Source organism: Ailuropoda melanoleuca, chromosome 3 (assembly GCF_002007445.2).
Source record: "Ailuropoda melanoleuca isolate Jingjing chromosome 3, ASM200744v2, whole genome shotgun sequence".
In the NCBI taxonomy this organism is placed as follows: domain Eukaryota; kingdom Metazoa; phylum Chordata; class Mammalia; order Carnivora; family Ursidae; genus Ailuropoda; species Ailuropoda melanoleuca.
In genome coordinates, this window is record NC_048220.1 from 70,672,388 (window position 1) to 70,696,914 (window position 24,527).

General features: G+C 33.3%; 1 protein-coding gene across 3 annotated transcripts in view; it reads right to left on the reverse strand.

Annotated features, from left to right (window-relative positions):
- Window positions 1–24,527, reverse strand: part of CHD1 (chromodomain helicase DNA binding protein 1) — a 69,608-nt gene that overhangs the window by 20,382 nt on the left and 24,699 nt on the right. For all 3 annotated transcript variants that reach the window (XM_034656556.1, XM_034656557.1, XM_034656558.1), the window contains exons 4-22: window positions 24,357–24,421; window positions 22,269–22,418; window positions 21,857–22,128; window positions 20,319–20,544; window positions 19,398–19,498; window positions 18,994–19,172; window positions 17,990–18,117; window positions 17,329–17,545; window positions 16,583–16,672; window positions 15,366–15,556; window positions 14,417–14,605; window positions 12,935–13,097; window positions 11,944–12,096; window positions 9,174–9,245; window positions 8,582–8,731; window positions 5,479–5,627; window positions 4,589–4,685; window positions 4,388–4,483; window positions 2,271–2,447 (exon numbers count right to left, since the gene is read on the reverse strand). In XM_034656556.1, coding sequence (XP_034512447.1) covers window positions 2,271–2,447; window positions 4,388–4,483; window positions 4,589–4,685; window positions 5,479–5,627; window positions 8,582–8,731; window positions 9,174–9,245; window positions 11,944–12,096; window positions 12,935–13,097; window positions 14,417–14,605; window positions 15,366–15,556; window positions 16,583–16,672; window positions 17,329–17,545; window positions 17,990–18,117; window positions 18,994–19,172; window positions 19,398–19,498; window positions 20,319–20,544; window positions 21,857–22,128; window positions 22,269–22,418; window positions 24,357–24,421 — 2,865 coding nt within the window. The remainder of the gene's footprint in view (window positions 1–2,270; window positions 2,448–4,387; window positions 4,484–4,588; window positions 4,686–5,478; window positions 5,628–8,581; window positions 8,732–9,173; window positions 9,246–11,943; window positions 12,097–12,934; window positions 13,098–14,416; window positions 14,606–15,365; window positions 15,557–16,582; window positions 16,673–17,328; window positions 17,546–17,989; window positions 18,118–18,993; window positions 19,173–19,397; window positions 19,499–20,318; window positions 20,545–21,856; window positions 22,129–22,268; window positions 22,419–24,356; window positions 24,422–24,527) is intronic.

Genomic DNA, 24,527 nt, shown 5'->3' on the forward strand with positions numbered 1-24,527 from the left:
CTTTTTTTAAAGATTTACTTAGAGAAAGAATGCACATTAGTGAGGAGGGGAAAGGCAGAGGGAGAGGGAAAAAGAGAATTTCCAGCAGATTCTCCACTGAGCATGGGGCCTGATGCTGGATTTCACGATCCCTGAGATCATGACCTAAGCAGAAACCAAGAGTCCGACACTTAACCAACTGCGCCTCCCACGTGCCCCCAAAATTGTCCTTTTGTAAAAATGAGAAAATTTATTAACAAGCAATTAATCAAACAGCATAAACATAGAATTAAACAACCTCAACAGTAAATTATTTTAAATGAGAATTAAAGCAACAATATTCATTTATAACACCCATTATTTAACAGAAATATCAAAACATATTTTCTATAAGTCTCTGGAATTTTTCCAAAGTCACAGTGCATGTTCTGAACCCCTAATATGCTGAAACCCAATCGAAAGTCAAAGACAGTATTCAGTTCTTACTCATTGTAACCTCCTCTCATCCCTTCACAAGAAGTAATACAATGCTGCCTTTCCCGCGTACTATGAAAGGAAATTATGGGGTTGGCAGAAATAAACACTAACAAGAAACTACATACATGGTCACTTTCAGACCAAACACATTATTTGGCTCCATTTCTGCCTATTGATAGGATGTCCCAACCCTAACAAATCTCATCTACAAAATCCTAACTTCTCTTACACATGTCAAAATCACAAAGCAATCTAATAAAGTATAAGGAAATACAGCAGAGCTTGTAAGAAAATATGGAACTTGAACACTGGCTCACCTGTGAAAAGCATGAGTTGTAGACACCAAGTAACAAATAAGCAGGCAAAAAAAGTTAGCTAAAATTTGCTAAGGGCTTCGTTTGGGTAACTATGAGAGTACAGGGTCCCTGGAAACAGAAGGGATGGAGAACAGAACCTGCACCCCTCTGAGACACTCCTCAAAACTCTGAACAGGTGCTCATGAGTAAGACTGGGCAGAAGATCAGAATAAAAATTTTCCTTCCAGATGATGGCCTGGGAAAGGGAGCAGTTTTCTTAATGCACTGAGGGCACCACACGCACTGCACCACAGTGAGGGGAGAAGACACAATATAGTTGTAGGAAAAGAAAAAGAAAACAAAACACTCTACCCCTGGGGAAAGGATAGCAGAACAATGACTAAGCAATTCCCTTATTTGCCTCAGACTCAAAATTTAAGGAGGCACCAAAAAAGCTCAGTAATCAAGACAAATATTCTTGCAATGCAATATTCTAAAAAACAAAAGCGAAAATTCAAACAAAAAAAACTAGTATTAAAGTTTCTTTCCTTTTGTTGCAGGATCTGATGTAGCCTGGCATGGCCCTCTTACCATTATTTTAAAATCTCCTATTTTCTTCATTTGGGCCATAAAATAAACAGCAATAAATTTTTAAAAATTCATATCATACAAGGCATGCTGATGATGACAGAATTAAACTAGAAATCAATGACAAAGATAATCAGAATATCTCCCCAAGTATTTGGAAATTAAACATATTTCATAACAACAAAAAAGAACAAAAACAAACCAACAAAAAAATACCTACAGGTCAAAGAGTATGTCATAAGGCAAATTAGAAAATACTTTGAAATGAATGAAAATGAAAACACGACAGGTATCAAAATTTATAAGATTCAAAAAAGGCAGTGCTTAGAGGGAAACTTGTAGCATTAAACACTGATAGTATTATAAAAGAAAGGTCTTGATTAAATTGTCTTAAGAATACATCTTAAGACACTAAAAAAAGAGGAGCAAATTAAAGCAAAGCCAAAAAGATAATAAAGAGCCGAAATCAATGAATTTGAAACAGAAAAATAAATGGATGATTTTTGGGGGGATATTATGAGTAACTTTATGCCTATAAAAATTCAACAACTTAGACATAAATGGACAAATTCCTTGAAAGAAACAAACTACCAAATTCACTCAAAAAAGAAATATTCTGAATCGTTCTATATTTATAAAAGAAATTAGAGTTAAAAATTCTAACAAAGAAAACTCCAAGCCTAGATGGTTTCCCTGACAAACAGTGCCAAACATTTAATGAAGAATACCAATTCTAAACAAACTCTTCTCAAAAGCAGAGGACGGGTGAACACTTTCCAACTTATTTTAAGACGCAAGAATTATTAAATCAGATGAAAACACTACAAAAGAAAACAATGGGCCAGTATGCTTTATAAACAAAACCAGATGAGTCCAGGTATGAATACCCTCACAACAACAGACATAATCTTTTAAATTTTAAAAGGTCACCTGTTTTGCACAGTTTCTCATTCTTGGGAGCATATAAATTTCTTCAAGTTCCTTTTGTCTTTCTTCCTCTTCTAATCGTCTTCTTTGATCTTCTGGAATTATTTCTTCCCAATTCTTTGAATTTCTTTCTGGTTCCAACTCAATGTCATCCTCATCCATATTTGAAAAGTTGGCAACCTTAAATTCCAGAATTTTAACAGAATAAGCATTAAAGAAAACCTCATCTTTAAACTACATTTTGCATTTTAGGGGAGAGGAAGTGACATACCATAATAAGACAATAAAACTTAAAACATCCTCAGGATAATGAATATGACTATGGATTAAACCAAAAATGACTGCTAAGCTATTTAAGTTCTTTATTAGTTCTTTATTATTTATTATTAGGTCAAAGTAGAATAAACCAAAAGACTTCTAAGAATAACCCTCTTTTGTCCTGCTGCTGCTCAACAAAATTAGTTGGGAGAACAAAATAACTTATAGTAACATGCTAATCATCTTCTGCAGAAAATACCACACCAGTCCACTAACTACAAAGTGCTGTAGAATAAACCAATATTCTTATCTTTATGATCATAAAAAGTAGTACGAAGAGTTACTAACAAGACATAAAGAACTCTAGGTCCACAGATAACCTTACTTAGGTTCCTAGTTTCTTTACCTTTAAAAAAAAAAAAGGGATAGAAGGAGCTCACTAATGTTTATCAAGATTAAATAAGAATATACATCTAAGGAACTATGAAGACTCTGGTATACAGAAGGGATTCGTTAAAGCTAACTGCCAACAGTGGCACATTAAAACTTAAAAAAACTGAATGAAAAAAAACCTATGCTTATCCTGTGTTAAGAAATGACACTGCAAATACTGTTCATTCTCTCATATCCTTGTTTATTTATTTTAAAGATTTATTTATTTGAGAGAGTGCAAGCGTGCGTGCATGGAGGGGGCAGAGGGAGAGAATCTTCGAGCCGACTCCCTACTGAGTGCAGGGCCCTACATGGGGCTCGATCCCAGGACCCATGAGATCAGGACCTAAACAGAAACCAAGAGTCAGATGCTTAACCGACAGCCACCCAGGTGCCCCGTGTCTGTTTTTTAAATGTGATGAAAGCCCTAAAGCCAGCAAGATAGGAGTATTAACTCAGTGGTATAAAAGTAATCTGTATTTACTTTACTTAGCTTATCAGTGACATTTTTTCAAACTTCCAATTAGTCAAATTAAAACCAAATAGTATAACAATGTAGAGTTAATCAGACCATACCCAGAATAAGTAACAGTTCCAGAAACCTTTACTTCGCCTCAAGATTAAAGAAATAGTCCTCTAACTTATCTCCCCACTTTTAATTCTTGCTCCATTACAGTATATCCTCCACATTGCAGCCAGAGTGATCCATGAAAATCATAACTGTTTTTATTCACTGCTGTGTCCCCATGCATGGCACACAACAGGTGCTCATAAATATTTGTTGAATGAACAAATGACACAAACTGAACTGCTCTCCTTAAAACCCTCCATTCGTGGAAAATGGCTACAGAGGAGTCTACTTCTTTATACTAAACAACTGGCATACCAATTACTCTAAGAGGTTACGTTGCTTTAGGACTCCTTGCAACCTTTTAGCCCTCACCAAACCAGGGATATTTATAAGTACTAACAGGAGCTCATTGCTTACATGGACTGATTAACTTGAGTTTTCTTAGGTGTGATAATGCTTAACTTAATCTAATGTCAAAAACTGCTCCAACAAACATTAGCTAAAAGTTTTCTGTCACAGAAATGTCCTAAGAGATCATGCTCATTCATTTACCCAAATATTTGAGGATGTACTATTTGCCAAGCACTTTTTTAGATGTTAATTAGAATAACAGCGCTTCTCATTCCACTAAATGTACCTATTCACAAATGATTTGGTCCTTTTCAAAATAAGTTGCTACTGGTTTGTCAGAATAAGGGAGAAAAATTTTCATACACCGTAACAAATTTAAGACAAAAATGTTAAGAAATTATCATGCTCACTGTGCTTAAAGAGATTAACACGAAATGACAAAAAAAAAAAAATCACTCCCTCAATTTAGATAATTTGAAGGAAAAATTAAAAAGAAAGAAAAATCTACCTTGAACTGGGAAAGCAATTCATCTCCTACAGTTAAAGGGCCTGGTTCGTTTTCATGAGTTTCAGCCCTCTTCAAGATTTCATCTATATCCATTTCCTGTAATTAGAAAGAAATCTTTAAGTATACTTTAATATATTTTGAAGTAAATATACCTTATACTTTTAAGTTTAAAGAAGACATTTTGAGGCAAGTTTGTTTTACCTGGGGCTCTTGTTCTTCTCCTTCAGGTTCCTTAAAAAGTTCCTCAGCGCCAAACTTTAAAATGGCTGACAATTCTTCTTTATTGAAAGGAGTAGAACTAGGTCAAGAACAAAAATGCTTAATACTAACAGTTAACAATTTAATATTTACATTGCACTTTTATACATTATTGATACAGTCAACTTTATATAAGTTATATGACTGAGTTAGGTGAAGTATTATAAGTTCACTGTTAAGAACTTGAAACCTGTCAGTTAAAGGAATTTCTCCCAAGATTTATAAAACTTGAGTGGTGTAATCAGTACTGAATGTATGCTTTTTTTTTTAAAGATTTTATTTTTATTAATTTGACATAGAGAGACAGCCAGCGAGAGAGGGAACACAAGCAGGGGGAGTGGGAGAGGAAGAAGCAGGCTCATAGCAGAGGAGCCTGATGTGGGGCTCGAACCCATAATGCCGGGATCACGCACTGAGCCGAAGGCAGCCGCTTAACCGCTGTGCCACCCAGGCGCCCCTGAATGTATGCTTTTGACTAAAAATTACTCCAGTGCTTTAAAAAATTAAAAAATTACAATACTAAATATGATACCTCAAAGATCTGCCTATAGCATGTAACATTTCAGGAAAATGAGTGTAGAATGATTCTAAATGACTTTTTTTTTTTAATATTAAAGTAACTACCAGGGCACCTGGGTGGCTCAGTTGGTTAAGCATCTGCCTTTGGCTAAGGTCATGATCTCAGGGTTCTGGGATAAAACCCCAAGTCATCAGGCTCTCTGCTCAGCAGAAGTCAGCTTCTCCCTCTCCCTCTGCTCTTCTCCCCCTGCCCTTGTGTCATGTTCTCTCTCTCCCAAATGAAAAAAATCTTTCAAAATAAATAAATTAACTACCTTGAGGGGGCAGAACCTGTATGTAGTACCGTCTTCCCAGTTGTGTCCATTCTCTGAATCACGAGGTGATCTAAAACCATCTTCTTTTTGGCCCTTTCAAGTATATCCTCTTCAACTGATCCCTTCGTAACTAGACGATAAATATTCACCTGATGATGAAACATAAAATGTATTAAAAAGGATTCATTTTGCTAACCTGAACACCCAAATACTGTACATAGAGGGAAGCTCATCCTACATGAAATTCTCACTGGTCAAGATAAAAATTAAAAAATATATACCAATATATATAAAAGCTAAATTTCTTCAGTTTAAAGATTATTTTGAGGTTGTGTCTTTCTTATATTTTGGTTAGGAGATTTTTATTTGCTTATTTTTCTTTTTTAAAAGTAATGAGAGTAATTTTTAGATTACCTTTTAGTTGAGAAAAAAGTGGGAAAAAGTGGTAAATATATGACAACTTACACCGGTTCCATTAATTCTGATTAATGTTTCATATTCCACATAATCCAAAATTCTGTGAACCATTCCCCAGGTTAATGATGAAATCCTGCCACAAGACAAAGCTTTCCAAAACAGACAAAAATTGATGTGTAGAAATTTTGCCCTATTTCTCAAGGTCAGCAGTTCTATATCAAACAGTACCACCATACAGAGATATTTTGAAAATCTATGGGAGCATTTTTATAGTTTTTGAAATCATTAGGTGGGCTTACCAGTACTTAAGAGCACTGGCATTTGGGACACTAGACATTCTGTGTTAAACTGGACATTCAGGCACAAAGAAAAAGTATCCTGAGTCTTTCAAGTCTTAAAAAATGATTTTTAAAAACTTTTAAATTATTTTGAGTTTAAATTTGAACTCCATTTTAAGGTAAACAAGAAGAGTTCTAATGAAGTTATAATACATTAGTTTTTTCAGCATTATAACTACTGCATAAACCAGTATATAACTGGATATCCTTTTATTTAGATCTCTAAGTTATTTCCAAATGTGTGTAATGCATCTGTATTACTCATCTATACTCATTTTGTAGTTGTTGTCATGTAAATATTTAATATGAGATATGAAATACCTTGTGTCAGATTTAGAACCAAATACCAGTAAAACCTCAGGTACGGGCATGATTTCACACATATGTGGAATTTGAAAAAACTAAAATGTTCATGGGGAAAAAGAGAAGCAAACCAAGAAACAGACTTTTAACAACAGAGAACTGATGGTTTCCTTGGGGAAGTTGGGGGGGGTTAAATAGGTGATGGAGATTAAGGAGGGCACCTGTCGTGATGAGTACCAAGTGGTGTATGAAAGAGTGGAAGCACTATAATGTTCACCTGAAACTAATAGTACACTGTATGTTAACTAAAATTTAAATAAAACCTTAAAGAACAAACAAAAAACAGCCAGGTACAAGAAGCATAGGAATCTTACTATAATACACCAATAATGAAATAATAAAGAATATATCTCAATAATCATTAACAAAAATATGTATTCATATTTATATATTTTAAATGTATTAAGTGATATTAAATAATTAAATTATATTTTATAATACAGTGATATTTATATCAATTTATTTCTTAAAAGTATTGTAACGTAATAATAAGAAATCCGCGTTACCATTATTTTATGATCTTCCTCAGATAATTCTTCCCAGAGGTCTACCACGCAACTTTCTATAGTCTTTTATCTAACTGATTCTTCTAATGTATCCTCTATTTTCCATCCCCTATTTAGAAAATGTGGTGGCCTATAAGTAGTGTTTAAGTAGTATAAATGGAATATGAGCCAGCCATGTGTTGTGGATTTCAGTATGGGAGTTATCGGTTTAGTGCAATTAACCACTATTCCCCATCTCATTCATAAAACAGGGCTATTTTGACTATTCACATATACATTAGGCCCAGCTCACCTGTGAGATTATCTTATTTCCTCACCATCTCCTGACAGTCTATAATTTATCTTGCCATGTTATTATCCCTACTTCAAGTTTGCCTCCCTTTATAATGTGCAAGTGTTATTATCTAATTTTAATACTAATTTTTATTCTCTTACACACCAATATACCCCGATCTTTGCTTCCTTTGTGTCTCCTATGCAGAATGAGTCCTGCTCTTATTTTCCCAACTCTAAATTCTTTATATCGTAGTGTAGTCCTATCTATTAAAATATGTATTTTTTAAAAAGAGTTTTATTTTGTTTTGTTTTACCTAAATTGCTATTAGGGCATTCAAATTATTTTCAAATTCATATATCCAATTCCAGGAAAAGGGAGTGCTAAAAACAGCTGTTGTAAAAAGGGGTCACTGGGTCTGATGATGTGAAGAACCACTACCGTAAATACAAGCTTTCACTTAGGGGTATGCAATGTTGTTCCAGAGTATAAAAAATTACAGAAAGAAGCATAATGTATTTCTGAGGAGACTTTTATGAGAATTATTTGGATAAAATACTCTTTCAATTTAAAATTATGGACATATTTTTCAGTAGAAAACATTAAATCTTAAAAAGGTAATATAAATGTGCTAAGTCTTTCTGTGCTACTTGTTTGTATCTCCTGCTTTGCAGAAGTTTGAGAAGCACTATTCTAGACAGAAGTAAATGAATTAAAATACAAGGACCAAGGCATCAGAATGATGACAGATGGTTTTTCTCAAGGCCTATTACAACGATGTCAGATAGCTGTACAAAAACTATAAAATGAGAAAGGCTTTTTTGCATAAAGAATCTTATAGGTAAATGGATAAAATACAAGTTAACAAAAGGTAGCAAGCAATACACTTAGCAAAATCTTTTTCAGTACTTAATAAAGGTATTTTAAAGTTTATGTTTTGAGTGAAAAACACTGGTACTCTACAGCTGTAAACAGAATGTATGATTAAAAGAGAGTACATAATCCGATTTTGGCATAGTTACTTCAAGTCTGCCAGACGTTCCAGGTGATTTTGGTAAATCTGAGTTCCTTAGTACTTTACCTGTTAAAGAGCAACAAGACTGTGTTCCAAGGATTTGACCAGGAAGATAAACCAAAATCACTTCCAAACACTGATGATCATAAAAAAAAGAATCTAAAAGAAAAATAGAAGAAAAAAAAAATACCTGTTTCTTCTGCCCAATTCGATGAGCTCTAGCCTGTGCCTGAAGATCATTTTGTGGATTCCAATCAGAATCAAATATAACAACAGTGTCAGCAGAAGCTAAATTAATTCCCAAGCCTCCAGCTCTTGTGGAAAGCAAAAAGCAGAAATCCTGTAAGGAATTATAAATAGGCTCAATTGTAAATTCTTCTAACTGTGATTGTGAATAATCATTAGAGAATTTTACAATTGATTTTTTGAGTTTAAAAGTATTTTACCAATAAAACTAAAAGGTAGTTATAAAAAAATACTAATAAAATACAAAAACCTCTAGCAAAACCAATCAACAAGATTCCTAAATACAAATATACATGGGAATAATATACACCAAATTTTAAAAATTCCAAATGAAAGTGAGCTAATTTATTTTGAATTGAATTAACTGTCCTATCTGAAACAGTATTGATAAGAGAAGGTAAAGTTCTTCAGATTTAACATAGAATATTGATTTCAAAACCTCACTTATAAAGCAAAACTGGGTAACAAGATTTTTTAAAAAAAGCAGATACAGCTAAAATGTATAAAATAATTTACAATTTTAAAAGCATTCATACCTCTGATCCTTCAGCATTAAAATGATCTAGAGCTTGTTTTCTCAGCTCCCCTTTTATTGATCCATCTAATCTCTAGAATAAAGCACATTAAAATACTGCATATAACACAATCAAATATTTTTAAAAGATATTAAAATCAACAATGAAATTAAATATGAAAGAGCAGTATGGCTTTCGCTAAGACTATAAGAGTATAAGGTACCTATTAGGCAAGAAGACAATGCCCAGGCATTCTGTCTCTCAAGTCTGTGCTCTTAACAATTAAAACTATTTCCCAAGATAGTAACAGTAAGTAATGGCTATCATTCTACCTGGGTCTCCTTGTAAGACATTTTACACATGAATGAGTACACAGCTGTATACCCAAAGCAAGTTACATGACACAATGTACCACTATATACTCTCATATATTAAAATCTATGTCATTTTTTCAAAAGTTGGTACAACTCATTAAATTGATTCCCAGATCCATTAATAGGTTATAGACTACAGGTTTATAAATAATGGTTAAGTCCAGTGTGGTTACTGGACCAACAGCCATCAGTGTCATCTGAGAACTTAGAAATGCAAATTTTTGAGCCCCATCCCAGATCTACTGAATCAGAAACTCTGAGAAAGAGGTCCAGGGGCACCTGGGGCTCAAGAGGTTAAGTGTCTGCCTTTGGCTCAGGTCATGATCTCAGGGTACTGGGATTGAGCCACAGGTAGGGCTCCCAGCTCAGTGGGGAGTCTGCTTCTCACCCTCCCTCTGCCCCTCCTCCCTGCTCATGTGGTGTGCACTCTCTCTCTCAAATAAATAAATAAAATCTTTTTTAAAAATTTAAAAAGAAAGGAAGGAAGGAAGGAAGGAAGGAAGAAGACAGGGAGACAAAGAGGAAGGAAGGAAGGAAGGAAGGAAGCAAGGAAAGGAGGAAGGGAGGAAGGGAGGAAGAAGGGAGGAAGAAGGGAGGAAGAAGGGAGGAAGGGAGGAAGGAGTCCAGCAAAAGCCCCTGATTAAGTTTAGAAGTCACTGATTTGGGGCACCATGGGTTCTAGTCAAACAATCCAAATTTGGTTGGTGCCTTGGCAAGTGATTTGACTTTTCACCTTGTTAAGTTTCTTTCTCAGGGAATGAACATAATAGTAGTACTTCCTTCACAAAATTCAGAGCATTCAGTGAGAGAACACAGTAAAACACTTAGCTCAGTGTCGGACATATACTGAGTGCCTACTAAACATTAGCTGATGTCCAAAATAAAAAAAAATTTAAATAGTGCTATTTGTTTCTTTTTCATTAACAATTACAATCAGTAAAGATTTTTTAAAAAACAGTGGGTGTATCAATTATTGAGATATGACCTAAACCAAAAGAATGGTAAAAATAATTTTCTCTGGGAATTAATCTGGGAATGAGAAGGGATTAGGGGGCAGAGAATTGCTGATAAAAAGCACTTCTTCACTATTTGTTTTGTTTGACCATGTACATATAATAGTTTGTCTAAAAACAACCAACATAGGGTTGGGATGGGGAAAGAGGATGGGATGGAGAAATGTGGTGATAGCTAAAGGGTACAGTTTCTTTTTGAGGGGACAAAAACATTCTAAGATTGTGTTGATGGCTGCCCAACTCTGTGTATTTTAATCAGTTAACTGTACACTTTAAATGGACGAACTGCATGGGAAGGAAATTATATTCCAATAAAGCTCGTAAGAAAATCAAACAATGATGATTTTTCCATACTTTTCCCCTAGCCTGAATGACTACATATTTCTCAATCACGTTCATATCACCAAAAACCCGTCCTTCAAAGCAGACATTACCACAGTTGTAATGTTATTTTTATTTGTAATTACCTGATTAATGTCTATCTTCCTTATTACGATGTAAGCTCCAACAGAGCAGGGATTATTTCTGTTGAGATTCATCATTATAATTCTGCTTGTATTGTATTTCCTGCACTAAATATGTATCATTTACTAGTTATATGAGTGTTCACTAGGTTCTAGGCACTGTTCATAAAAGGATTAAATAAGGATTAAATAAATTATTAGAAAGTACTGAGACTAGCACCTGTCTCTTAACATTAAACATTCACATTAGCGTTAATTACACTGAATGGATCTCAAAATAAATACTGAATAGATGGAATATAAGACCATTCTGGTCTTTAGTACCTTCCTTAGAGTCATGTACAGTTTTATTCAGCAAACTATGTATTAGAATAACTATGAGAACATTATTCTTCAGAATCTGTAACAGTCCTGATAACACTCACAAGGACTGCTCTCTCTTTCCCTTCCTCAAACTGAAGCCAAATACATAAAACTGCCCATTTAGATTTGGGCACAGAAGAGAAGTACAGAATTAAAATAAAAATTAAAGAAAAGAAAAATTGCTTTCCTGCTAAATATAAGGTCAAGAAGAAAAAAAAGGAATGATTATAAATAGAATTTTTTTTTCCCAGAGAGAAAGAGAGAGAGGAGAGGGGAGGCGCAGAGGGAGAGGAGGAGGGACAATCTTAAGTAGGCTCCACACCCAGTGCAGAGCCTGACATGGGGCTCGATCACATGCCCATGAGATGACCTGAGCCGAAATCAAGAGTCAGGAAGCTTAAATGACTGAGCCACCAGGCACCCCACAAACAGAAATTTTTAAAACAGATATATTATCTTGAAAGTACAGTTTATATAAAAATCTCTACTTTGCAGAAGTTCAAAGGTGATTTTGTAGAACACACTCAACTATCAGATGAAATTTAAGTCAACAAAAAAGAAAAAATGAAATGCTTACTTGAAAGGGGAATTGACGGTATTTTAAATATTCTGCAAGTATATCTAACATCCGCACCATTTGAGAAAAAATAAGAACTCTATTGCCTCGTTCTCTCAGGCGAATTAACAGTTTGTCAAGAAGAATCAATTTTCCGCTACTACGGATTAAGTGCTAGAAACAATTAATTACAACTGTTAGAACATGTGAAAAGAATCAATCAAATGAAACAAATACTCTACTTAACACTTCATCTTCTTTCATTTAAAATCAAAATGTTATGTTTTTATAATGTTGGGAAACAGTTTACTTCAGTTTTCAAAATTTTCTAGGACCTTTCTAGGATCACTTTGATCTACGCAAGCTAAGATTTTCCTTGCCACTCAGCACATAGGCTTTCGTCATGTTTTGGAGGTAAGGGGATGGGGGAGCAGTTTCACTTTGCTAGTTATTACACTACTTCTCCAAAAATCCTTGAGAAACAATACACTGAAAGAAGCAGCAACTAAGCAACTAAAGGTTTTAAAAGAGTAAGAAAACATATTTTAACTTATACACATCAGTCACTGAACCTAGCATTCTAAAGCACTATGGTGGCTGATGGCCGTTGCGCCTTCTTCATACTTCTCGTTTATCTTCCAGAAATGACAAGAATGGTAAAATCTGAGGTCAAGATGTCTTTCTCATTACTACCATCTGCCATATCACAAATTCAGCACATTCACTGATGTGAATTTTTGTCAATTAAGAACATACTAAGGGACTTCTGCTGGATAAATCTTGGTAGTCCATACAAATCCATTTTTAGAAAAGTAATCAAAATAATTGGATAAATTATAATTTTGAAGGCTTTTTTATAAAGACTAAAAAAACCTCATTATTTAATTATACCATAACCAAAGAGAAATTCTAACCACTACATTAAAGCCTTGTGCCATTTTCAGTTATAACTGCAATAAGCATTTCTACAATTTTATTTTACCATAAAGTAACAATATTTTAAAATCCTTACTTGTAAGGCCTCCTGTTTATTATAGAATTCATTATTATCTGGTGGTTTAATGAGGTAGCAATGGTTACAACATTTCTTTAGCTCCATCATAATGTTCAAAAAGCCTGAGGTACTGCCCTTGGAACCTTTGCTGAGGGCTTTGTAATTCCTAGTTAATATCCATCTGTTTAAAGAAGAAAAAAAAAAAAAACCACAAAAATGAGGTTTACCAGGATGAGTTCTAAAATCATGAAAAAACAATCAAGAACCAAAGCAAAACTGCACCATTATGAAATTCACAACTGGATATACAACAGGCCAAACCTCTTTCACAAGACTAATGAGCTTCATTCATAAAATTAATGAGAACACAACACATAAGCTGTTATCTGTGCAATATACAGTAACGGCTTAATGTAACATAGTGAGTATAGTGTATTAATCCTTTTTCCCCCAAAGTTACTTAAAAAATGGGTCAACTATCATCTACATTGACCCTCCTACAAATTTAACTACATTAGGCAACCTAAACACAAACCTATTAGAAACCTCATGAGCATATACCTGGTTTACCCACACTGCCTTCTCTAAATTAAAATTAAATACATATGCAAATTGTAGAAAAATTATGGGTGGTTATTTTGCCACTCCAAACTATTTATATAACTATATAAAGTTTCCACTCACTACAATATACTTCGTCTTCTACCATCTTTTATTTTCTTCCTTTTTATAAGGTTAAGTCTTGGAAGGGACTTGAAACAATTTTATCTCTGATTTGCCTCACAATGATAAGCGATGAGGGAAGTGGGAATGGCTAGAGATAAAATAAGAATGGCTATGAGTTGAAAACAAAGCCGAGTGTTGGGAATTTATTATGTCATCCTCTTTTTGTGTATGTTTGAAATTCCCACAATACAAACCTAAAATTCATGCAATAAATGTATTTCTTTTCCATGAAATAGGTTTCTGAGAATCCAAGTGCATGTAGTAGTGCATTTTATGTGATTAAATGTTTAAGTAGCTAATAGGACAAATAATACTTTTTGATTCTTTGAAGTAGTACTGTATAGATCTTACATACAAATTTATCTAAAGTACGATTAATATTCTTCAACAGGGGGCCTAAAATTTTGTTTTAAAGTTTCTTTTTCTGGGCTCTACCTCTGTCAATTATGTAATTATCATAACTACAAAATAATGCCTTAGTATCACTAACACTTAAGTAGTATTAACACTTAACAGAGCCCTCTCTATGGTAACAGAGCATACAACAGACAAACGCAATTAATCATGAATTAGTCTTAGGTTACCCATGATCTTGAACATGGCATTCAATCTCTCTTTGCTTCAAGAGCCCACAGAATAAACCTATTTTAAAATTCAAGAATTGTTATTGCTCTAAGAACCTACTACAGGGCAGGGGGACACTTCAATGAGACAAGGTTACAGGGGGTTATTTAGAATTAAATGTCCAGAACATGTGGTCTGTTTACAGCTTACTTGTAATACTGTTTCTGTAAAGCACTCATTTCCATTCTTAAAATCTGCTCAACCTTGGCAGGAAGAGATTTTTCCACATCTTTTTTAACTCTGCGTAACAGAAACGGCTCAAGCTCCTTGTGGAGGCTTGCATAACCATATTCTCTGCCTTTTCCATGTTCTTCTTCAAAATCTTCCCAAGAAGAAAACCTAAAAAATTTAAGAAAGTAGAAGAACCACTGAAAAAAGTCATAGTGCACATGAGATTTTTGAAAGTAGTCATATATAAACAAAATATAGACTTTCAGGAAAAAAGATTTGCTAAGTACTAGTCACTTCAAAGAACTATCCTTCCCAAGAAAAGTGTCATGTATTTATATAAATACCTTTATAAAGGTGAAACAGAAGTTGTTTTATAAAAATTATGATTCTTTTTAAGCTAAAGACGTTAAATAAAATTAAAGTATTTCAAATAAAAAAATTAAAGTATTTTCAAATACAGAATTATCACTAAAATATTTCTCAAAGAATATAATTTTAAAATTCTGAATCTACTGAAAAAAAGTTTGTCATCTTGAACAAGTCATGTGACCCTTAGTCTAGTTTTCCTCATTTAGAAAAAGGGATTACCAGCACCTTATTATTGTTGTTATTACTACTATTAAATACTAAGAAGGATACTGATTCAGTTTTTCAAGCAAATTTTCTTTTGAACAATGGCAAAATCAACTGTTGTAATTTATTACACATGACTCAAACCTGTTTATTTACAAAACTGAAAAATTAAAATACTAGAAATATGAAGTGTTGCATCCCATTTCCTTTTTTTATTTTCCTTCTTAAAAATCTGTGGTCTAATGTTCTAGGGCAATAAAACTTCTTACGGACCTTATTACCTACACTAATTATTTTCCTGCTAAGCTTAACATATAAAATTAATGTTAAAACTGTATATCCCAATTTATCTTACTTTTCTGGCATAATGAAATGTAGCAAAGACCAGAGCTCTTTGAGGGAGTTTTGTAGTGGAGTTCCAGTAATAAGGAGACGGTGATTGGACTTAAAGTCTATTAAAGTTTTATACAGAAGAGAGTCATCATTCTTTAATCGATGTGCTTCATCTACACCTATAAACGCCCAATTTAGACCTCCAAGGAATGCCTTAAAAATGAACAGAAGAATACAGTTAGTATTTTAAGAGAAAAATTAAATTCAAATTATTAAACTAAGGCAAATTAAAATTAAAACTAAGCTTCTTTTTTCAAATAAAAATTATATATTATTTCAAGATTTATTGAAACCCTCAAATAAAGTAACGCAACATGCAAAACAAAGTTCCTTCCATGACTTATTCACCCACTGGAAAACGGAGAAAAGCAAATGAAAGTTTTTACTAGCTTACACATTCAAAAAAAGGAAAAAGAAAAACAACACTATCATTAAAATGTATCATTTAAAAATTTTCACAAAAGATTTTTAGCTTACGGCCAGCAGAAGCCTCTATTAATGTCAATTTAGAGAAAATATATAAATTTGGAAGTATCTTATTCCAAGGGTAGAAATAATTTACTGTATAATTTTTATGAACTGTGGAGCTCTAATATATAAATGTGGGTCTCTGACTTAAAACAGAGACATGCCTCATTCTACTTAATTGTTGCCATGACCTAGGAGACAAGCTCATTAACCTCTTTTGAGACCAGATTTTTCTTTCCAATAAAGTAGAAACAGCAGTATCTTATAAAATAGATGGGAATTACTTGAGATATGAACTATAAAGAACTAAATAAACAACATCTATAAAGCATTTAGCATAGTGCTTCACCCAGAGGTAGCTTAATTCTTTTAGGTATCTTCCTCCTCTTTAACGATCTTACAAATCAACACACTATGCCAAACTAGTTTTATGTAAGTCAATAGTTGGCAACTTTTCCTGTAAAGACCCAGATGGTAAATATTTCAGCTTTTAGCAGACAAATGTGTAATGGTCTCTGTCACATATTCTTTGTTTTTACACCATCTAAAAACGTAAAAACCATTCTTAGTTCAAAAGTCATAAAAAATAAGCCAGATTTGACCCACAGGATGTAGTTCGCTGACCCATGATTTATCATCTCACCCTATCCACAAAATATGGCAAAGGAAAAATTGATATACACCCAACAGAAAAGCATAGGTAATACACACCTTATCCTTCAATAAAATTTCGTAAGTTGTTAAAAGTATATTAAATTTTAACCGTTTGGTCTGGGGATGCATCCATTCATGAGTTCTTATCTATCAAGAAATTTTAAAAATAATTTTAAGAAAAACATTAAGTATACTTTTATTTGAATATCTAAAAAACAAATCCCTTCAAAAAACTGTTTATATAAAAAATTATTTTAATTCTTAACACAGTCCAACAAGTAAGATGAGTATCTTACTTATAAATAAAATATAAATACCACAGCATATCAAAACCTATAAAAATAAAATAGACACATTTTTAATAAACACTTTCCACTAAAGGAAGTTCTCATTTAACAAAACGTAAGTGATTAATTCATTTAATAACACAGCATTTATGGATGAAATATGCTGTCCGGGTCTGCTTCACAATATTTGGGAGGAAAGTACTCTATAGAGGTACAGATGAAACAAGTGCAAAGCATTAGAACTGTGAAGTTGGAGATGGGCACACAGAGGTTTATTACACTCTTCTTTCTGCTTTCATGTGTATTTGAAACTTTCCATGAGAAATTACAAAAAAATGTGTTATTACATGAAGTAATGCTCAACTGAAAACTGTTTTTTATTACAATTAAACATGTACTGAGCACTTACTTTGTGGCAAGTTTTACACTAGAAACGAAGACCATAAAGACAAATAAAATACGTGTCCTCAAAGACAAGTATGTCTAGATTTCTAAATTTGCGGAGGAACAACTTACCATATTTCTGCTGTTAATGTCACCTAAATAAACCACAGCATTCATCTGAGAAGCCCATGTCTGAATTTCCCTTTGCCAGGAAGTAAGAGTGGAGAGTGGTACTACTAACAGAAAAGGTCCATATAATTGATGTTCATGAAACAAGTAGTTCAGAAATGAGATAGTCTGTATTGTTTTTCCAAGGCCCATTTCATCAGCAAGTATGCAACTATTTCCTCTACAAAATTAAAAACAAAAATTATGTATGCAATAGATTCAAATTTATAAAGAAACCTTTTACATAACCCATGTACAAATTTAAAGTTAAAATTAATCTGAAAGGTATACAAACAATATACCACTTTTATTAGCTATAAATAATAAATGTAAAGGCCTCTGTCATAGTATAAGTGGACGAAGTTTACCATTTTAGTCCAAAGGAAGCTTAAAGATTAACAGTAGTATGAAGATGTACAGCAATTAAACAGGTTAAACTCAAACTCCACTGGATTTTCCTCTTAGTATGTAATAAGTATTACTTATTACACTAAGGAAATTCAAAAGCCTGCACATAAATACCAAACAGTCTTTATCCTTGACATTGGTGGAAATCTTTTCCAAATCCTGTATTTGTAAAATTCACATGCCCTCAAATTAAACAGATAATTCAAAATATACTCACTTGCACCAAGAGTGAGCAAGCCAATTTAAACCATTCAGTTGATAATCTCTTAATTCTAAACTCTCATGTCCTCCAATATAGGATGGCTGCTTCTTTAGGGCTACAAATCTTGGCCTTTGTTTTAATACCTTTAGTAAAAATAAATGTTAATAAGAGCTATTAAATGTGAGAATTTTAAAAGATCCAAATCTCAGATTTTACCATAAACTTTGAAATTTTATCTCAAATTTTCAAGCTCAGAAATTCCATGACTCAAAATATATCTCAGGATTCATTCAAAGAAGACTGTTCTTTCTTACTGTAACAACAACATGGGGTGAAATATTTTGCCCTCTTTTTTGGACAAAAAATGATAGAAATAAGTAAGTTCCTGCTGAAATACTTGGGTCTTAAACACAGTTCACGAAAAGGAAGGGCTATGTTAAGTGCATTCATTTAACTGCTGATGCAGCCCTGACCTAGAAATAAACCATACAATGGCTAAACTTTATTTTGAAATTACCATTGTAAGTTTAACTCAATCTTGTCTTAAGAAAACAAATTCTAGTAGTATACAGACAGACCCTCAAAACTATTGCTAAGAATGTCTCTAAGTATAAAGATCTTATATTAGATAAAGTAGTCCTGGGTACTACTTCTTTTCTTACAGGCAAGCCCTCTTTTCTTCCCTCCCTTCAAAGAAAATATGCCCTACCTTTTAAAGAAAGCTTATGTATCTATTTTCCAAGGAATTTCCCCTATTTGGTCTCCTCAAGACACTCCTCACAACTACCACCACCAATTTATCATCTTCCTGACAGTTTCACTCACCAAAGCTAAAAGACAGCACCACATCTAAGACCACATAGCAATCACCAGAACATCCTTTCCTCTAAGACCTATCAACCAATCAGTTCTCTCTGTTAGCCTATCTGAAATCAGCATCCAACTCTCTATTTGGGCTTGTAATATTTATGATGTGTAAGTACTATTTTCAGTAATTAAAAATTTCAAACAATACTCACTTTGCAATCTTTAAAAGGAGTGGTTTTTGATTGATTCCTGCTAAAATACTCATCTATGCATGCTTGAAACTTTTTGGAAATTAGAGCTCCATCCTCCCAGCTGCACTCTGAGTATGGAAGGCCCTGCCATTTGCAATAATAATCAGGATAACCAGCTGCTGACTTCTGATTGGAATGAGCTGTGAGATAAATAATATATTCATTTATTTATTTTCACGTTGAATCTTATCTGAGGACTGATCTTTGGTAAAAAAACTACACAAGCAAAAATTAGTTATCTGGCTTACAATACCCTATTTACAGTAAGACTAAACTACTGTATTTGATGTGTAAGCAGTAAATTTAAATTTTTTCAGATCAAGCATGGAAAGATAAAAGTTTAGTGAGAATCATTTATTACTAACCAATTATTCGTTCCACTATTTGATACTGTTTGTGTAGATCATCCGTAAGTTCTTGCTGGCAGTTATAATACTCCACATCTTCTGGAGAAGCATTTTTCAACCTGAAAGATTATTAATCCAGAAATAGACTTCAAAATCTCCCCTAAATAACCATTCCCCCAAATACTATCTGTAGCACAAAATCTCCCATTTGCAACTTATCATGTGAGTCAGCTGAATAATGAAGAAACTGAAATAGAAATAAAGTGAAGCATCATTAATTTTTAATTTTTAAAATGCATAATTTATAATATATGAGACACACTCTACATGACTATCGTTAAGGAGAAGTTTAGATATGGCTATTTCCAAAAAGTTTTACCTTCAAATACAATTTAAGTCTACAAATAGTTATTTTAGGTTATTCGATTTTTTTTTAAAGATTTTATTTATTTATTTGACAGAGAGAACGAGCACAAGCAGGAGGAGTGGGAGAAGGAGAAGCAGGGTCCCCGCTGAGCAGGGAGCCTAATGTGGGACTCAATCCCAGGGCCCTAGGATCAGCCCTGAGCTGAAGACAGACACTTAACCGACTGAGCCACCCAGGCACCCCTTAGGTTACTGGACTCTTTTTTTTTTTTTTTTTTAAGATTTTATTTATTTATTTATTTATTCGACAGAGATAGAGACAGCCAGCGAGAGAGGGAACACGAGCAGGGGGAGTGGGAGAGGAAGAAGCAGGCTCATAGCGTAGGAGCCTGATGTGGGGCCCGATCCCTTAACGCCGGGATCACGCCCTGAGCCGAAGGCAGACGCTTAACCACTGTGCCACCCAGGCGCCCCAGGTTACTGGACTCTTGACTATGTATTCTTTATTAACAAAAAGCTAAGTAATCATCTCTGAACTATTAAAAAATTAAGTGTAATATAAAACGTATTTACCATCTTTTTGTTTCCTGATCTTTTTTCTTATAATTATCCAATTTTTTCATTCCTCTAACATTCTGCTGCTTAAGGGTTTCTTCTGTCTCCCAAGTATTGTGAATATGGGACCATCCTTTCCATTTAATTAAATATTGGATCTCGCCTGGTTCCTTATTTTTTTCAAATCCTGCATTTGGGTCACCATCTGCTTCAACTGCATAGATGGTTGTAGTAGCACCAGTAGCTGAAAAAGAAAACACAATACATTCCATGTAATTCTAAGATTGTTTCCTTCAACTCAAAAATTCAAAAATATGAATAGAAAAATATATGTGCTTTTAAATAAGTAAGCAATCAAGGAAAACTATATTACACATACATAAAAGAAACTTATTTTAGAATGGAAGGATTATCTAATTTAATCCCCTTGGTTTTAAAATTAGAAAAAACAAGGACAGTGGCACACCTAAGATCATACAGCAATTTACAATACCAATGACTGGCTGCCTGATAACTGGAAATAAAATAATGAAATATCATCTTTAAAAACTCCAAAATCATTATGTTGGAGGTATCTATACCCTCATGGTTCCATGCAGCATTATTTACAATAGCCAAGACATGGAAACAACCTAAGTATCCCATCAACAGATAAAGAAAGTGGGGTACACATATAGAATGGAATACTCCTGAGCCACAAAAAGAAGGAAATCCTGCTATTTGCAACAATGTGGATGAACACTGAGGGTATTACACTAAGTAAGATAAGTGAGACAGAGAAAGACAAATACCGTATGATCTCACTGACATATGGAATCTAAAACAAACAAAAACCTCATAGGAAAAGAGGTCAGATCTGTAGTTACCCGAGGCAGCTGGCAGATGTGTGTGAGGGGGTAATAATGTAGACGCATACGAACTTCCAGTTGTAAGCTAAGTATTGGGGATGTAATGTACAACATAATGACCACAGTTAATACTGCTGTATGGTATATTTGGAAGCTACTCAGAGAGTAGATTTTAGAAGTTATCATAAGGAAAAAAAATTTCTTTTTTTCTTCTTCTTTATCTATATGAGATGATGGCTATACATAAACTAAACATTGTGGTAATCATTTTGCAATATACGTAAATTTTTAAAATTTACTCAACACTGTATGCCTTATCTCGATAAAACTGAAAAAAAATGCATATCAAGATAACTAAAAATAACCTACAGATTTGAGATGAAAGAAAAAACATTTAAAATTAACCAAACTATTTGTGAAATTGAAAGTATCTAAATAACAACCATTATTTAGGCATGACAACAGAAAAGTTCAAATACGTAGGTTAAAAACTTCTAATTATCTGCAATAAATGAAGTGAAGTGAAGTGGATTATTCTGCGGGTAGAAAATACTCAGGCTAAGCAAAGTATATTTTATAACAAGTAAGTATAACAGATGAAAAGCCACCTCTTCACTTTCAAAACTGAAATAACTTCAAGAAATACTTTATATACTAGTAAACATTACTGAAGCAACCAAACAATAAATACGTTTTTTAAGAAAATACCTCCTTTTCTCCCAATTCGACAATCCATAAATCGTTCTATTGTTTCGAATTCCTCTTCCTCAGGTTGAGGAACATCTTCTCCACAGACTTCCAGCAGATCATCAGAATCTGTTTTCATTTCTTCATCTTCTTTATAGCTAACATTGACAGTTGCTTGGCGACGAGAACTTCTTTTATCATTATCATAATCTTCTTCATCATCTTCCTCCTCAGATGAATCAATCTGTCTCTTTTTTTGTCCAAGAATTTTCTTCCCATTTTTTGCCTTAGATCTAGGTAGGGAAGACCAGGGGATAGAGGTGTTTTACAGAAACACTAGCACATAAAACAAGATGCGAGACACTATATACAAAAAGAATACCTTCTGTAACCAACAATTTTGAGCATCAAATTGAGAACATGCTATACTTACCTATTTTGAGGTTTTCTGCTTTTAACTTTGTTTTTTGGCTCATAATCAGATTCTGTCTCATCACAACTGCTTTTATCTCTTTCTTCTTCAGATTCTGAATCTGAACCAGATTGAGATGGAGATCCTGACCCAGACATTTGCCAATCTTCACTGTATATAGAATATATAAAGCATGTTTGTTTATCCTTACATTGTATAGCAAATTTTATCTCTGATAAAAGTACAAAAAAAAAATCAAACTAAACTACATTTCAGTTACTATAAAAAAATTTGTTGCTTTTACCCACACCAACACATTAAAATGTGAGCAGAGTAAAAAAAATGCTGGAAAATAGTCTTCACAGATTCTCCTATAACTCCAGAGTCTTGTTAATCATTTAGTTATACCTCAATGAATGGCAAATAAGGAAACGTTATTCTGATTACCACCGTGGATGAAAACATAGTACGCTATTTAAAGAATCACAGGGTTTAATTTTGAAAATCTTACATAATTATACCGGCCCTCTCGAAAAAAAAAAAAAAAAAGATTCTAACCCCTTTCATTTTAATTTTCTGGAGACTGTGATTTTTAAAAATATACAGTCTGAAACTGATTTTTAAAGTAGTACATGTTCATTAAGAAGCCTAAAATACAGTATAGAAAAATATATAAAAAAAAACCAGTCCATTTTAACCAACAGTTAATGATTACCTTACCTTTATTGCTATTTTTAGTCTACTCAGTCTATTTAATTCTAATACACATGTAGAGAAAAATTACTGGATGCACATGTTAATATTCTGCTATAATATAAACTTCAAATGGAAGATACATATTAAACTCTCATGTATACACACCATATCCTCTCTCACAACTACTGCTTCTACTCCATTCCTCTGTACCTCTTGTGTCGATTATAACTATGTCAAGAGTTACATAAGCAAGTACATACGCTAAAATCCGGCTTATGATAAAAAACGAGGAGCAATTTTTTTTTATCTTAAGATCTTTTTAAAGTTTGCACATTAGAAGTAGCAATAGGTAGAATATATGAAAGTGTCTCCAATTCATATTTTTATAATACAAAATTTAATGATTTTTGTATCTAACCAAGCTTACCCATCATCCCAAATCATTAGATTTTAAAAATATTATTTTGGCTGCACCTCTGCTAAGCTTACAAATTACTAACTCAGGGGAAGAGTTTATACAGCTGATGAGAAACAGTAGTTGAAAATGTACTTCATAAACTAGAAGACATCTGAGAAAATTAACGAGGATAGAAATAAAGGGATATAAAACATGATACAGTAAGATCTATGAAGATGGATGATCCAGTAGATATATATATAATACATATAATTCAATATGACTGATATACATTAATAGCAGTACCAGAGGGATTTACAGGATAAGAAAATGTCCAGAGATACAATGACTGAATTTTCAGAAACCAGTAACAAATGGAAATCTTCACATTAAAGATAAATAAATTGAGTGAATAAAGTGGAATAAATAACAAATCCAAAGCTAGACACACCAAACTGAAACCGCAGAATATCCAAGACAAGTAGAAAAATAAGACCTAAGACAATAGAATAATATTTTTGACAAAATGAGAAAAAAAATCCAAACCATCTAAATAACTGAACTGAGAATCTGAAGTACTCTTAAACGCTTTCTGGGTCAAGATGTTTAGGAAATTATAGTGAGTTTCTAAATGAGTTCTACAGACAAAGTAAATTTCATGTGCAGATGAATAGTAAGATAACTATTAACATAAATACCCAAAATTCCACTGGTCCCTACACTTCTACATAGTATTCCCAAGTTACTAAGATTTTCTGATATTATCACCAAGCAGATCTCTGGAGTTTTAAAATACATAGGAGAGAGGGGTTATAAAAGATAAACAAGTGGCACAAACACCTCAAGTCCTCACAGAAAGATGAATATTAAAGATTAATAGTTTAAATTAACCTAATAAGATGGCATGAACCAAGAATTTACAAAAGTATACTTCTGACAATTTTTCATCAAAAAGAAACACAACATCAATAAGGTCTTCCTGATATGAAAGTGACTGGTTGAACAAAATGACATACTCTTTATGCTTTTTCCTTTTGACCTCATTCGATGAGTCATCAGAATCTTCACTGCTGGAGGAATCCTATACAAAGAAGAAAAACAAAGTTAATGTTATTAATGATTAGGGTTTCACCATGGTATCAAATTTTTGCTTGTCATACTTTTAACATTCACTTTGCTAATAATGC